The sequence below is a fragment of the Bubalus kerabau genome, chromosome 11, assembly GCF_029407905.1.
Source record: "Bubalus kerabau isolate K-KA32 ecotype Philippines breed swamp buffalo chromosome 11, PCC_UOA_SB_1v2, whole genome shotgun sequence".
In the NCBI taxonomy this organism is placed as follows: domain Eukaryota; kingdom Metazoa; phylum Chordata; class Mammalia; order Artiodactyla; family Bovidae; genus Bubalus; species Bubalus kerabau.
This window is the reverse complement of record NC_073634.1, coordinates 28,507,079-28,520,466: the sequence shown is the minus strand read 5'-3', so window position 1 is coordinate 28,520,466 and position 13,388 is coordinate 28,507,079. Positions and strand designations below refer to the sequence as shown.

The window sequence follows — 13,388 nt, the reverse complement described above, 5'->3', positions numbered from 1 at the left end:
AGTGGCCACAGGACTGGAAAAGGTCAGTTTTCATTCCAACCCCAAAGGAAGGCAATGCCAAAGAATGTTCAAACTACCACACAATTGCACTCATCTCACACACTAGCAAAGTAATGCTCAAAATTCTCCAAGCCAGGCTTCAACAGTATGTGAACTGTGAACTTCCAGATGTTCAAGCTGGATTTAGAAAAGGCAGAGGAACCAGAGATCAAATTGCCAACATCCATTGGATCATCAAAAAAGTGAGAGTTCCAGAAAAACATCTACTTCTGCTTTATTGACTATGCCAAAGCCTTTGACTGTGTGGATCACAATAAACTGTGGGAAATTCTTCAAGAGATGGGAATACCTGACCTGCCCCCTGAGAAATCTGTATGCAGGTCAAGAAGCAACAGTTAGAACTGGACATGGAACAACAGACCGGTTCCAAATCGGGAAAGGAGTACGTCAAGGCTGTATATTGTCACCCTGCTTATTTAACTTATATGCAGAGTACATCATGAGAAATGCTGGGCTGGATGAAGCACAAGCTGGAATCAAGACTGCCGGGAGAAATATCAATAACCTCATATATGCAGATGACACCACCCTTATGGCAGAAAGTGAAGAAGAACTAAAGAGCCTCTTGATGAAAGTGAAAGAGGAGAGTGAAAAAGTTGGCTTAAAACTCAACATTCAGAAAACTAAGATCATGGCATCTGGTCCCACCACTTCATGGCAAATAGATGGGGAAACAATGGAAACAGTGACAGACTTTATTTTGGGAGGCTCCAAAATCACTGCAGATAGTAACTGCAGCCATGAAGTTAAAAGACACTCCTTGGAAGAAAAGTTGTGACCAAATTAGACAGCGTATTAAAAAGCAGAGACATTACTTTGCCAAACAAAGGTCCATCTAGTCAAAGCTATGGTTTTTCCAGTAGTCCATGTATGGATGTGAGAGTTGGACTATAAAGAAAGCTGAGCACTGAAGAATTGATGCTTTTGAACTGTGGTGTTGGAGAAGACTCTTGAGAGTCCCTTGGACTACAAGGAGATCCAACCAGTCCATCTGGAAATCAGTCCTGAATATTCATTGGAAGGACTGATGCTGAAGCTGAAACTCCAACACTTTGGCCACCTGATGCGAAGAGCTGACTCATTTGAAAAGACCCTGATGCTGGGAAAGATTGAAAGCAAGAGGAGAAGGGGACTACAGAGGATGAGATGGTTGGATGATATCACCAGCTCAACAGACATGAGCTTGAGTAGGCTCCGGAAGTTGGTGATGGACAGGGAAGCCTGGCGTGCTGCGGTCCATGGGGTCTCAAAGAGTCAGACACAACTGAGCAACTGACTGAACTGAACTGAAGGCAAAATGGTGAAGTAAGCAATGGTTTCCCCAAGTCATCCACTTCCTTTATCCACTTCCTTTATCTTCCCCATTCTACTCTTTCAGCACCCTTCCCGCAGTCAGCTAAGAAGATGAGTATCTGAAAAATGAATTCAGTCTAACACAGAGGGCAGTGGACTATGAGCTAATTCCAGCCCCCCACCTGCCATTGGGGAGCTTCCCAGGTGGCTCAGTAGTAAGGAATCTGCCTGCCAAGCAGGAGACACAGGTTCAAGCCCTGGGTTAGAAAGATCCCCTGGAAAAGGAAATGGCATCCCACTCCAATATTCTTGCCTGAGACATCCCATGGACAGAGGTGCCTGGTGGGCTACAGTCTATGGGGTTGCAGAGAGTCTGAAATGACTTAGCAATTAAACAACAACAACTTGTCATTGTACAGCCTGTGAACTGCAAATGGCTTTTACATTTTTTTAATGGTTGGAAAAAATAAAAAGAAGAATATTATTTGTTGATACCTAAAAATCACATGAAAGTCCAATTTTATTGGAATATAAATAAAGATTTATCGGAACCTAGTAGCCACAACCATTTGTTTACATATTGTCTATGGCTGCTTTCCGCAGAGTTAATTGTGACAGAGACCATAAGACTTGCAAAGTTGAGATGTCCCTGGTGGTCCAGTGGCTAAGACTGCCAGTGCAGGAGGCCCAGGTTCGATCCCTGGCCAGGGAACTAGATCCCACATACCACCACTAGGACCTGGCGCAGCCAAACGAATAAATATTAAAAACACTCCCAAAGTCTAAAATATTTACCTTCTGGCTCTTTAAGAAAAAATTTGCTGATGCCCTGCTCAGAGATGTTAGAGATTTAATGTGTCATGTGCTCAATGGGACTTGCTTTAGAGGAAGGGGCATAAGTGATGGAGGTCAGGCATTGTCAGCAGGCCTGCAGAGGAAATGCTGGGTGGGATGCTTTCCTGATATCCTTCCAGCTGGGTTGAGGGGAGAGATTCCTGTAGATGGGGCAGCTTCTGTCCACACTGGGATAGGGGGCATGGAAATGGTGAGGTTCAGGCCTATGATTCATTCTAGTGTATAGACAGCAAATAACCCTTAGTGAGCCCCTCCCACCAGCTTCCCTGCCAGGCGGTGGCAGTGATTTTACCTGGGACTTTCGCTGCCTCCGAATCCTGCACAGACTCCCAGTTGGCTCTCAGCAGCACATTCATGGCTCACCTCTCTCATCTTTGCAGAATTTGCCTTCTGTCAGGTGGATGCCTCCAGCGCACTGGATCTGGCTCTGGCTGTGCTGTGTGACCTGCTCCAGCAGTGGGATCAGCTGACCCCTGGACTCCCAGTCCTGCTGGGATGGCTGTTGGGAGAGGGTGAGGATCTCATGGCCTGTGAGGAGAGCGCACATCAGGTAATCCCTAGGATCTCAGGCGGCAGAGGTGTGTCAGAGTGTCCTACCTATGCCCACTGGAGGCAGCACTTAACAGGCTTTTGTCAGCCTGATATGGCTTGAAAGTGTGCTTCCGGATGCTCAGATACACAGTAGTAACCGACTAACAAAATCTCCACATGACCCCAGCCTGCTGGGTGCTGCTCAGGCAGCTCTCCTGCTGATTCAGGGGTTCCCCATCAGAGTTGGGGAGGGGACTTCGAAAGAGGTCCCTTGGAAGTTGATAGTTTAATTATGGAGAATGCTTATTCATCAACATTAGAGTAACCAAGGGGTCCCCACAATTAGGTGTGAAGCTGAAACACTTCCAGAGAATCAGGGTCCTTCCAGGGTCTCAGCCGCTAGAAAAAAACTATTAAACCCCTCCAGGTTTAATAAACTGCTATTTTATTAAAATTAAAATTATTTTTATTAAAAAATAAAACTATTAAACTGCTCCAGGGGGAGCAGTCAACAGATAGGGAAACTGAGGACCCAGATAAGCAGCAAAAGCATCTTGAGAACTGAAATTCCCCTTTCATGCATTGGAGAAGGACATGGCAACCCACTCCAGTGTTCTTGCCTGGAGAATCCCAGGGACGGGGGAACCTGGTGGGCTGCCGTCTATGGGGTCGCACAGAGTTGGACGCGACTGAAGCGACTTAGCAGCAGCTGCGGCAGTGTCTGACTCAGCTGGCCTTCTTGGCATCCCCAGCAGGCCAAGAGTTCAAAAAGCAGTCTGTTTATGGGAAATTTGGAGACAAGATAAAGTGTCTGCAATAAAAATGACCTTGAAAGTCCCCAGCATTATAGAAATTGGGTTTCATCCTCAGAGAGCAGTGTCTCCTGTTTGGCAATACTTCGCTCTCTGCTCTGCTGCTCACATCTCCCTTCCCCCTCCTCTCTGATTTCTAGATGCACCTTCAGGTCTAGGGTCCCCTCCTGCGTTGAGGTCCCCTTTTCAGCACCAGTCCCCCAAGGTATCTTGGCTGAGAACCACAAACACATCCTTATCAAAGGTCATGTTAAGTCTGGGGAGGAGGAATTCCTCTCCGGTGGAGAAGTACAATGAGTGAAAATAGAAGGTGACCTTCAAGGCTGCAAGTGGTGTGTGTACAGGGGTGTTGACAGGCGAAAGTGGGCCCGCTGTCAGATGAGGGAGGGGACACACTGCTTCTGCATCTGCCAGGACTCTGCTCGGGACTGGGGCTGGGTCAACAGCCCCCATAAGGCTGGGTTTCGGCTTTTTCATCTGATTCAGGTGGAAGAAGACTACCCGTTTGAAAAAACGGAAATCAACTTTTGGGCCGAGACCCTGATCTTCGTGAAATACCTCTACAAGCACCTCTTCCGCCTCTTCTCTCAGTCCAGCTGGTGTCCCCTCAGCCCCGAGATGCTCCGTCACCTTCAGAGGACTGCGTCGGAGCAAAGCCACCTCCTCTCCCAGCTCTTCAGAGTGCTGCCTCCCACTGCTGAGTTTTTGAAGTCTGCAGAGTTCACGAGACTGCGCATTCGGGAGGAAAGGACTTTGGCTTGCCTGAGGCTGCTGGGTCTTCTGGAAGGAAAGCAAGGGGAGGACACCCTAGTTCTTAGGGCTTTGGATTCTCCTGCAGCAGCGAATCAGTTAATGCTTCCAAGAACAAAAACAGCTTGTTGAAGAAGGATTTGTGGGATTGGGGTGGGGTGGGTTATTCCTCCACTCAGTCAATAGTAAAGTGTTCAACAGAAACTCCAGCATCTTCTCCCCTTCACACCGTGCCTCTTCCCCCCACCTCCCTTTTGTGAATCTAGTCTTCTGTCCCACAGAGGATTTTTTCTTAGGTTCAGTCATTCAAGGCTGCCTCGTTTATTGCAGCTACTGTAGGAAGTGAGGCTACCACAGTGAATATTGACTCTGTTCCCAGGTGCAGGCCACCTGCAGGCCTGAATTAACCTTTCTCATCCCCCAGGACCTCCAATGTCCAACCAGAGCCAGCCTGCATTTTTCTCTGAATTGACTACACAGAACTGGGTTTTAACATATGATTTGCCCCCCACACCCATTTTTGGCTGGTTGTAAGAGTTGGATTAGTTAGCAAACAACCCACTTGGTCCAAATTTCAAATTTTATTCCATTTTAGTGAAGTAAGAAATATGTTCCAAATGTTGGATCCTGGGAAAATTAAGCATTAAGTTCATACAAATAAGTTTTTTACTGTCTGCATGTTTAAGCCTTCAGTGACCTACACATGCCATCCTCATTATTAAAAGAGCCATTACAAGCTCCTACCCCCTGACCCCCAATAAAAAGTATTTGTGCCATTGTTAAGAAATCATAATTCTACCACCCACTGAAACCATAGCCTCTTGGCTGTTAGAAGGAACCTGGGGAAAGGGGAGTCAGAATAAATGACTTATTTGATGTCTACACTGTTTACTATCATTTTTTTGGTTGCAGTAACAAAAAGATTCTTACTTAGTATCACAGAAAACATTTATCCATTTTAGTGATTTAATCTACAAACCTCGGGATTTTCTGCTTTTCTAAATCCAGCCCTCCCTACTTCCTCAGACACCCAGCAGGTGTCGCTATTGCATACGTTTTGCTGCTGATTTTGTTTTTCGCTGCTGCTGCTGCTGCTGCTAAGTCGCTTCAGTCGTGTCCGACTCTGTGCGACCCCATAGACAGCAGCCCACCAGGCTCCCCCGTCCCTGGGATTCTCCAGGCAAGAACACTGGAGTGGGTTGCCATTTCCTTCTCCAATGCGTGAAAGTGAAAAGTGAAAGTGAAGTCGCTCAGTCGTATCCGACTAGTAGCGACCCCATGGACTGCAGCCTTCCAGGCTCCTCCATCCATGGGATTTTCCAGGCAAGAGTACTGGAGTGGGGTGCCATTGCCTTCTCCTGGCTTACCGTTTTTAATTTGTAATTTCAGAGTGTCACTCAAAGACAGTTATCTTGAAACTCATAGCTTGGATAGGTCATAACCTCATCCACGTCCACTTCATCCTAGTTTTCTGAAGAAACCATTTCAGTAATTGAATGTACACTTGGTTCAGCTTTTAGAGTCTAAATATTTTTAAATACTTCACAGGTGAGCAACCAGTTATAATTATTTTATTGATGTTTGAGGGTTTGATCAGGCAGTTTAGAGGGAAGACGGTTTGATATGATCATTTCCTACTGCAGGAAGATTTATATTTCAAATATAATTTGTTTCTCTTTGAAAGAAAACCACCTAACACTAAATAAATAGAGCCTACTAGTAAAGAGCTGTAGGAAGAGGCATGGAAAGAAGTTAATTTAGTGTCCAAAGTTTTGTCCTAAAAAGAACAGGAAATTCCCTGGTGGTTTTGCACTATTCAGCTCAAAATGTGTTTGTTGTGATCCTGAATTAATTACCTGGTTAGGCATCTGTGTATCCCACACTTGATGGAAAGTTGCCAGCTTAACATTTCTTTTTGTTCTGAGAAGACATGGCTGGTGAGAAGTCAGGTAATTGTTGGTACAACATAATGATAACCATGGTAGAATAATTATGAAACTGGCTCTAATAAAGCTCAGCTCACTGGAAAAGGCCAGCATTCCCTTTTTCTCCATTTAAAATGAAATAAAAGCAGTTATATAATAATAAAAATATTTTTACCAGCAGGTACTCTGTACCAAAGCATATACCATACCATGTTTGCATACAAGCTCCAAAGTCTTCTACCCAACTCGCAAAGTGGGTGTTCTCATAGGTGTTGACTAGGAATTACCCCAGCTTTTGATCTTGGCTGGTTGTCACCAGCTTGGGAGTACAGGAGAGACACATGTTTCCACTGGTTTTTGTATGTGAAATCTTGTCACTGACCTTCAATAGCAGGGGTGGTGGCCTGGGAAATGGCTGTTTCACACTTTCCTGATGCATTCCTGGGGCAATTCAGAATACCCCACTGTCAGAGCCATCCTCAAACTCTTTGCATTTGGGTTCATTTCAACAAGGAACAAAAACAGGGTCAGGGTTCTTGGGTATTCTAGGCTACAAGTGTCCGCCACGAATGCCCAGCCTTGTCTAACGATCAGTGTAGGCTGGGTGGTGAGACTAGTCACTTCTTCTAAGGTCACTGCCCTTGGCTCCAAGCTGGAGGGTCCAAGATTTTGGTGCCCTCTCAGCTCTACATTCACCATTCTGTGGACCTTCACCCACCTAGCCATGATCCGGAGGTCTGACTTGCTCCATTTTTTTGCTTTGTCAATTTAATAAGATGGAATATACTTGTTTATCTTTTAAACACCATAACATAACTCATTTGCATTGGCACCTTGACAAAAGGTGATAGATTAGTAAAGCAGGAATTATGTTAGTTTTACAAGGAAACCCAGGTGCCCAAGTGATTATGTGATTTGTCTAAAACCATGTGGTTTATAAGGGAAGGAGTCTGAACTCCAGCCCTATGTTTCTGATCCTGAAGTCCTTGCAGCCCTGCCCTGGCTCAAGCACCCTGGATGGGTGGAGAGTCCAGTAGTTGGCTCTGCATGCAAGCTGAACTTGAAGGAGTTGGTTTCCTGAGAGACAGGCCTAGTTCATTCCTTCCCAGGGTACTGAGAGGGAGTGAGTGCAGCGGAATGTAAATAAGCACAAAGATACACAGTCAGAAATAAGATCAACTGGGCAAGGGGGCGTGGGTCGCGGGAGCTTCTTTCCCTGGCAGGTACTGGACCTTCCAACTTAGGCCCAGTAACAGCCTAGGCTGCCAGGTGTGCGAAATCATGGGCCGGATTCCAGCCTTTCAGAGGCAGCGTCTGCGGAGAAGTGTCCTGGACCGGACCCCAGATCTGACAGCGGCTTAAGCCTCACTGGGTGCTGGGGCGGGGTGGTGTCTGCCTCGCACCCAGAGGGCACCGGCTGGCAAAATCTTATATCAATGCAGGCTTCTGGGGTGTGGGACTGGCAAGAGAAGGTAAGGAGAGCCCACTAGGCGAATCCTTGGTGCCCAGCCTTGCCTGGCTGCGGGTCGGCCTCAGCGGGAGCCCGCAACCCAGGACGAGCTAAAGAAGGGCGCGGCGCCCTGAACGGCCAGGGAGGGTCTAGGAAGGCGCGCCAGGCCAAGGCTGCGGCGGACGGGAGCCTCGGCTGGCAGCTGTACCTCGACCCCCAGGAGGACTGGGGAAAGCCGGACAGACCAGCAGACGGACAAGGCGACAGGAAGTGGCCTCCGTGCCTGCGCGGCTCTCCCGGCCTTTCCTCCCGTCCTCCCAGCCGGCTCTCCCGCCCGGGACGCCCCGCGCCACTCCGCGACTTTGGCCCTGGCTCAAGGTCTTGTGATGTGATTAGCAAAGCCAGCGCCTTGTCCTCAGACACTCAGCCCTGCCCGGCAGGCCTCGGCATTCAAGCCCTGTTTACTGCAGTCTGGGCGGGAAGAGGGGCGGAGAAACGGGCCCAGGCTCCTCCGGGAGAGACTGCCCAGGCGGCCGCCCGCGTGGCCGCTCCCGCCCCCACCCCTACCGCATCTCCACGTGCAGTCGAGACGCAGCCACCACCCATTAAACTAGGGCCCAGAGTCCCCGCCCTCCCCCCCCCCCCCCCCCGGCCAGAGGACCCTTTGCAAAGCAGCCGGGCCACGCGGACGGTTGCAATATTCTTGCACTTTGCAATTCCCGCGCCCAGTATAAAAGAGTGGGAGATAAAAGCTCCGAAATTTCGCCTAGCAGGATCGGGCGGGGAAAGACACGTTCAGGGCTGCAGAAACCCAACCACGTTAGACGTGCTGGGGATTTCCGACAGAACAGCCCGAGGAGGGAGCCGTATCTTCCCGCCACCAACCAGCAGCACCCATCTGGGCCGAGATCTCCACGCCGCCCCGGGCGCCCAAGGCGGCCAGCCCCGCCCCGAGGCCTCTCCGTCCCCTCCCCCAGAGGAAAAAAATTGGCGGCGGCCAATGGGAAGCCAGGAAGGCTCCTGACGTCCGCCAGCGGGCGGGCGGCGTTGCCTGGAGACCCCGGCGGGGTCAGCGTTCTGTCCCCTCCCCTGGCACGCCCGCCCCGGAGCGGCCGCGCTCCGGGGGCTCTATATAGGGCGCGCGCTCGCGGGCCGCTGAGTTCCACCAGTCCGCGAGCTGCCGTCGGCTCCGCGCGGGGGGGGCGGGCCGGGCACCCCGGGGCGCGGAGGAGCGCTCTAGCTTAATTCTTCTTTCCCCCCAACTCCGTACTCCCGGGCACCCTCAAACCAGTCCACGCTGCTGCCCCCGCTCCCTCTTTTCTCGCCCCCCAGCAAACTTTCGGTCCCTTCCTCGCCCCTCGCCCGTTACTCGTCGTGGCTCGGGCCCGGCCGCGCCGCCCCGAGGGCTCCTCCGGATCTCCCAGTTTCCAGCTCCGACCATTAGAGGATCCAGAAACATGTCGACCACTCTTCTGTCCGCCTTCTACGATATCGACTTCTTGTGCAAGGTACGCGGGTGAGCAGGGAGCCCTTCGAGTTCTCAGGCTTGGCCTTCTGTCCTCGGCTTTGGGGGTTTTCTTCCCGCTCTGACTTTTTTAGATTGGGGAAAAATCCCAGAGTTTGCACTGTTGCTCGAGCCTTGTGGGCGGGGAGAAGGAGCAGCTGGGAGGAAAGGCAGAAGGGAGTCGCTGTAGCTGTTAGTTTCTCCGCAGCCGACCACAGCCACGCTGCCCGGGGCTTCCCGGACGGGGTTTGCGCCGCCCAGGCCTGCGGCCCACGGCTGAGGATCACATGTCGCGCCGCAGGGCGGCCTAGGGTGGGAGAGTCCGGCTCCTCCCAGTGCGAACTTGATTCTTGTGCGCGTTTAAGGGTGGAAGTTGGGCCGAATCGAGATCCGAAAAAGAAAAAGAATCGGAGGGCTGGTAGTGGCTACTCCGCCACTCGCCCCAACTCTTCCCTCCTCCCTTTTCATCTCTTCCCCGCTCCCCTCCTTTTGGCAGACGGAGAAATCCCTGGCCAACCTCAATCTGAACAACATGCTGGACAAGAAGGCGGTGGGGACACCCGTGGCCACCGCCCCCAGCTCGGGCTTCACGCCGGGCTTCCTCCGACGGCACTCGGCCAGCAACCTGCACGCGCTCGCCCACCCCGCGCCTAGCCCCGGCAGCTGCTCGCCCAAGTTCCCGGGCGCGGCTAACGGTAGCGCGGCGGCCGGCGGCTCGGCCTCCTACGGCACCCTCAAGGAGCCGTCGGGGGGCGGCGGCACCGCCCTGCTGAACAAGGAGAACAAATTCCGGGACCGCTCGTTCAGCGAGAATGGGGAGCGCAGCCAGCACCTCCTGCACCTGCAGCAACAGCAGAAGGGGGGCGGCGGCTCCCAGATCAATTCGACGCGCTACAAAACTGAGCTGTGCCGGCCCTTCGAGGAGAGTGGCACCTGCAAGTATGGCGAGAAGTGCCAGTTTGCGCACGGCTTCCACGAGCTGCGCAGCCTGACGCGGCACCCCAAGTACAAGACCGAGCTGTGCCGCACCTTCCACACCATCGGCTTCTGCCCCTACGGGCCGCGCTGCCACTTCATCCACAACGCTGATGAGCGGCGACCCGCGCCGTCCGGGGGCGCCTCCGGGGACTTGCGCACCTTCAGCGCCCGCGATGCGCTGCACCTAGGCTTCCCGCGGGAACCGCGGCCCAAGCTGCACCATAGCCTCAGCTTCTCGGGCTTCCCGTCGGGCCACCACCAGCCCCCTGGGAGCCTAGAGTCGCCCCTGCTTCTCGACAGCCCCACGTCGCGCACGCCGCCGCCACCCTCCTGCTCCTCGGCCTCGTCTTGCTCGTCGTCCGCTTCGTCCTGCTCCTCGGCCTCGGCAGCCTCCACGCCCTCCGGCGCCCCGACGTGCTGCGCGGCCGCGGCGGCGGCCGCGCTGCTGTATGGCACCGGGGGTGCCGAGGACTTGCTCGCACCCGGCGCGCCCTGCGCCACCTGCTCGTCGGCCTCGTGCGCCAACAACGCTTTCGCCTTCGGCCCGGAGCTGAGCAGCCTCATCACGCCGCTCGCCATCCAGACCCACAACTTCGCCGCCGTGGCTGCCGCCGCCTACTATCGCAGCCAGCAGCAGCAGCAGCAGGGCCTGGTGCCCCCCGCGCAGCCCCCGGCGCCGCCCAGCGCGCCCCTCCCTGCCAGCGCCGCCGCGCCGCCCTCGCCGCCCTTCAGCTTCCAGTTGCCACGCCGCCTGTCCGAGTCGCCGGTGTTCGACGCGCCCCCTAGCCCCCCAGACTCGCTGTCGGACCGCGACAGCTACTTGAGCGGCTCCCTGAGCTCGGGCAGCCTCAGCGGCTCTGAGTCCCCCGGCCTTGACCCGGGTCGCCGCCTACCCATCTTCAGCCGCCTCTCCATCTCCGACGACTGAGGCAAGAGGGCGCCAGTGAGGAGGAGGAAGGGAAGGCCGTTCTCGGGGTGTTGGAGGGCGCCCCTGTTTAGGGGCAGGGGGCCACGGGAGTGTGGGGGGTGACATCGGTCACAAGCAGACTGCAGGCTGTGCCGAGCACTTGGACTCGAACTTGAGTGCCGGGAGGGGCCCCCACCCCTCCCCTTTCGGTTCCCTCTTCGTTTTGTGTTTTTTTTTTTATTATTATTATTATTTTTATTATTATTACGAAGTTTCATTCTTGTTGAGCGGGAAAAAAGCCAACGAACTTTTTGTATTGATGAACAAAAGACTCACAACAGAGCAGTTGTGATGCGAATAGAACAAAAACCAAACAACAAACTTTTTTAGGTCTCCGATGAGTTTGGGATTTTAGGAAAAATCAACCCAGCACCAGCAGCTATCAACCACCATTCCATATCTTCACTTGAAAAGCATTAGTTACAGTCCAGATGTCGGGACTCTTATCTTGAGAGAGGTTCCTTCCTAATTGTTTGTCCCAGACCAGTGTAAACAAACCAGCCAACCACCGCCTTGCTAATAAACCTATAAGCTTTTAGAATCCAATATCTGCCAAGAATATGCCTTGATAGTAGACCTCAGCTCCATAGGTGTTTGTTTTTTAACAAAGTTATATATGTCTGGAAAAGAAAAAAACCTTGCATTCCAAAGTTTCATACTGGTTACTGGTTTCATTGCCACCACTTAGTGGATGTTTAATTTAGAACCATTTTGTCTGCTCTTTCTGGAAGCCTTGGGCAGAGCTTAGTTCATAATTGATGGGGAATAACTGCTGAATTTTTAGCTGTTTTGAGTTGATTCGCACCACTGCACCACAACTCAATATGAAAAAAAACTATTTAACTTATTTATTATCTTGTGAAAAGTATACATTGAAAATTTTGTTCATACTGTATTTATCAAGTATGATGAAAAGCAATAGATATATATTCTTTTATTATGTTAAGTTATGATTGCCATTATTAATCGGCAAAATGTGGAGTGTATGTTCTTTTCACAGTAATATATGCCTTTTGTAACTTCACATGGTTATTTTATTGTAAATGAGTAAAAAAAATCTTAATTTAAGAGATTGTATGTAATATTTATTTCATTAATTTCTTTCCTTGTTTACGTAAATTTTGAAAGATTGCATGATTTCTTTACAGAAATCTATCTTGATGCTGTGGACGTAGTTTGAGGAATATCTTATGAGTTTTTCTTAGAATGTATAATGGTTGTAGCCCATCCAACTTTAAAAGAAAAAATGACCACATTGCAATCAGGCTTACATGTGGCATGCTTTTCTCATTCCAACTTTATAAATTAGCAAAAGATGTTTTTGTTTGCTTATTCCACCAGTTCTACTGTGACATACTCTGCATATAAAGACATGTAGCAATAATGGGGGGGGGAGGGTAATCTCACAGTGCCTTTGGAAGGGCCAGAACTTGCCTTAAATTTTCCTCAACCAAATAAGTATTTTGTCTATTAGTGCTTGAGAGAATCTGAATGTAGGATGGGTTCAACTGCACAAAAGGAGAAGATTTTTACCACTTTTTTTTATATAGATATAAAGTGAAGAGGCCACCTCTTAGTGCTAAAATGGTATGTAGTACATGAATATGCCTTGTTTAATTACAGAAAATTCCAAAACTTGTACTATTTTTTTTTTCCCCGTGTGGAAAGGCAGGAATGCTTTTCTGGACAGCGGTTGAATGAGCAGTAGCTTTAGTTCGTTTGTACGTAGGTACAGTTGGAGCACTATGTATGTATGTATTGTGGACTACTTTGACAGAAGTAGGTATTTTGAATGTAACAAGGTTAAGTCAACTTGAGTTGTAATATATTTGGGGAATCAGTTCACTACAAATTGTGACTGTAAACATTGTACTGTAAATGTTTTGTAGTTTTCCCCCAATAAAACTTTTGGGAAAAAAAAAGGTATTAATGTGTAAGATAGCTTCCTTTTTTAAAATGGGGATATCTATAGAGCTTTCTAGCTTCCCACCACTGTCAGGCATTGCCCAGGTCTTAGAGAGTTGGGCGGTAGGGTTTAGAGGGCTGGCAGAGCCTGAGTTCTGAAGAGCTTGTCTCCCTATATGTTTTAATAGCAAGTTCTTTTAGCTGAAAGTAATTTAGACTGTCAAGGGCATTAGTTTAGCTAGCTGTTCCCTTTGCTAATAAGATGCATCCCCGAGTTGGCTGACTGGTAGCAGGTCCTGGCTGGGAGGCCTGAGGGGTGTGGCCCGCCTGTGAGTCACCAAGCGATCACGTGTCTGCA

General features: G+C 50.4%; 2 protein-coding genes across 6 annotated transcripts in view; both read left to right on the top strand.

Moving 5' to 3' along the window:
• THADA (THADA armadillo repeat containing) overlaps positions 1-5,183 on the top strand; it is a 334,534-nt gene extending 329,351 nt beyond the window's left edge. For all 5 annotated transcript variants that reach the window (XM_055539939.1, XM_055539943.1, XM_055539942.1 and 2 more), the window contains 2 exons: positions 2,589-2,758; positions 4,038-5,183. In XM_055539939.1, coding sequence (XP_055395914.1) covers positions 2,589-2,758; positions 4,038-4,433 — 566 coding nt within the window. In that variant the 3' untranslated portion in view covers positions 4,434-5,183. The remainder of the gene's footprint in view (positions 1-2,588; positions 2,759-4,037) is intronic.
• Positions 5,184-8,810: 3,627 nt separating this feature from the next.
• ZFP36L2 (ZFP36 ring finger protein like 2) lies at positions 8,811-13,049 on the top strand. Its single transcript, XM_055539937.1, has 2 exons — positions 8,811-9,184; positions 9,677-13,049. Exons 1-2 carry the CDS (start codon positions 9,134-9,136, stop codon positions 11,084-11,086), a joined length of 1,461 nt encoding a protein of 486 aa, XP_055395912.1. The 5' UTR covers positions 8,811-9,133; the 3' UTR covers positions 11,087-13,049.
• The last annotated feature ends 339 nt before the right edge of the window (positions 13,050-13,388 follow it).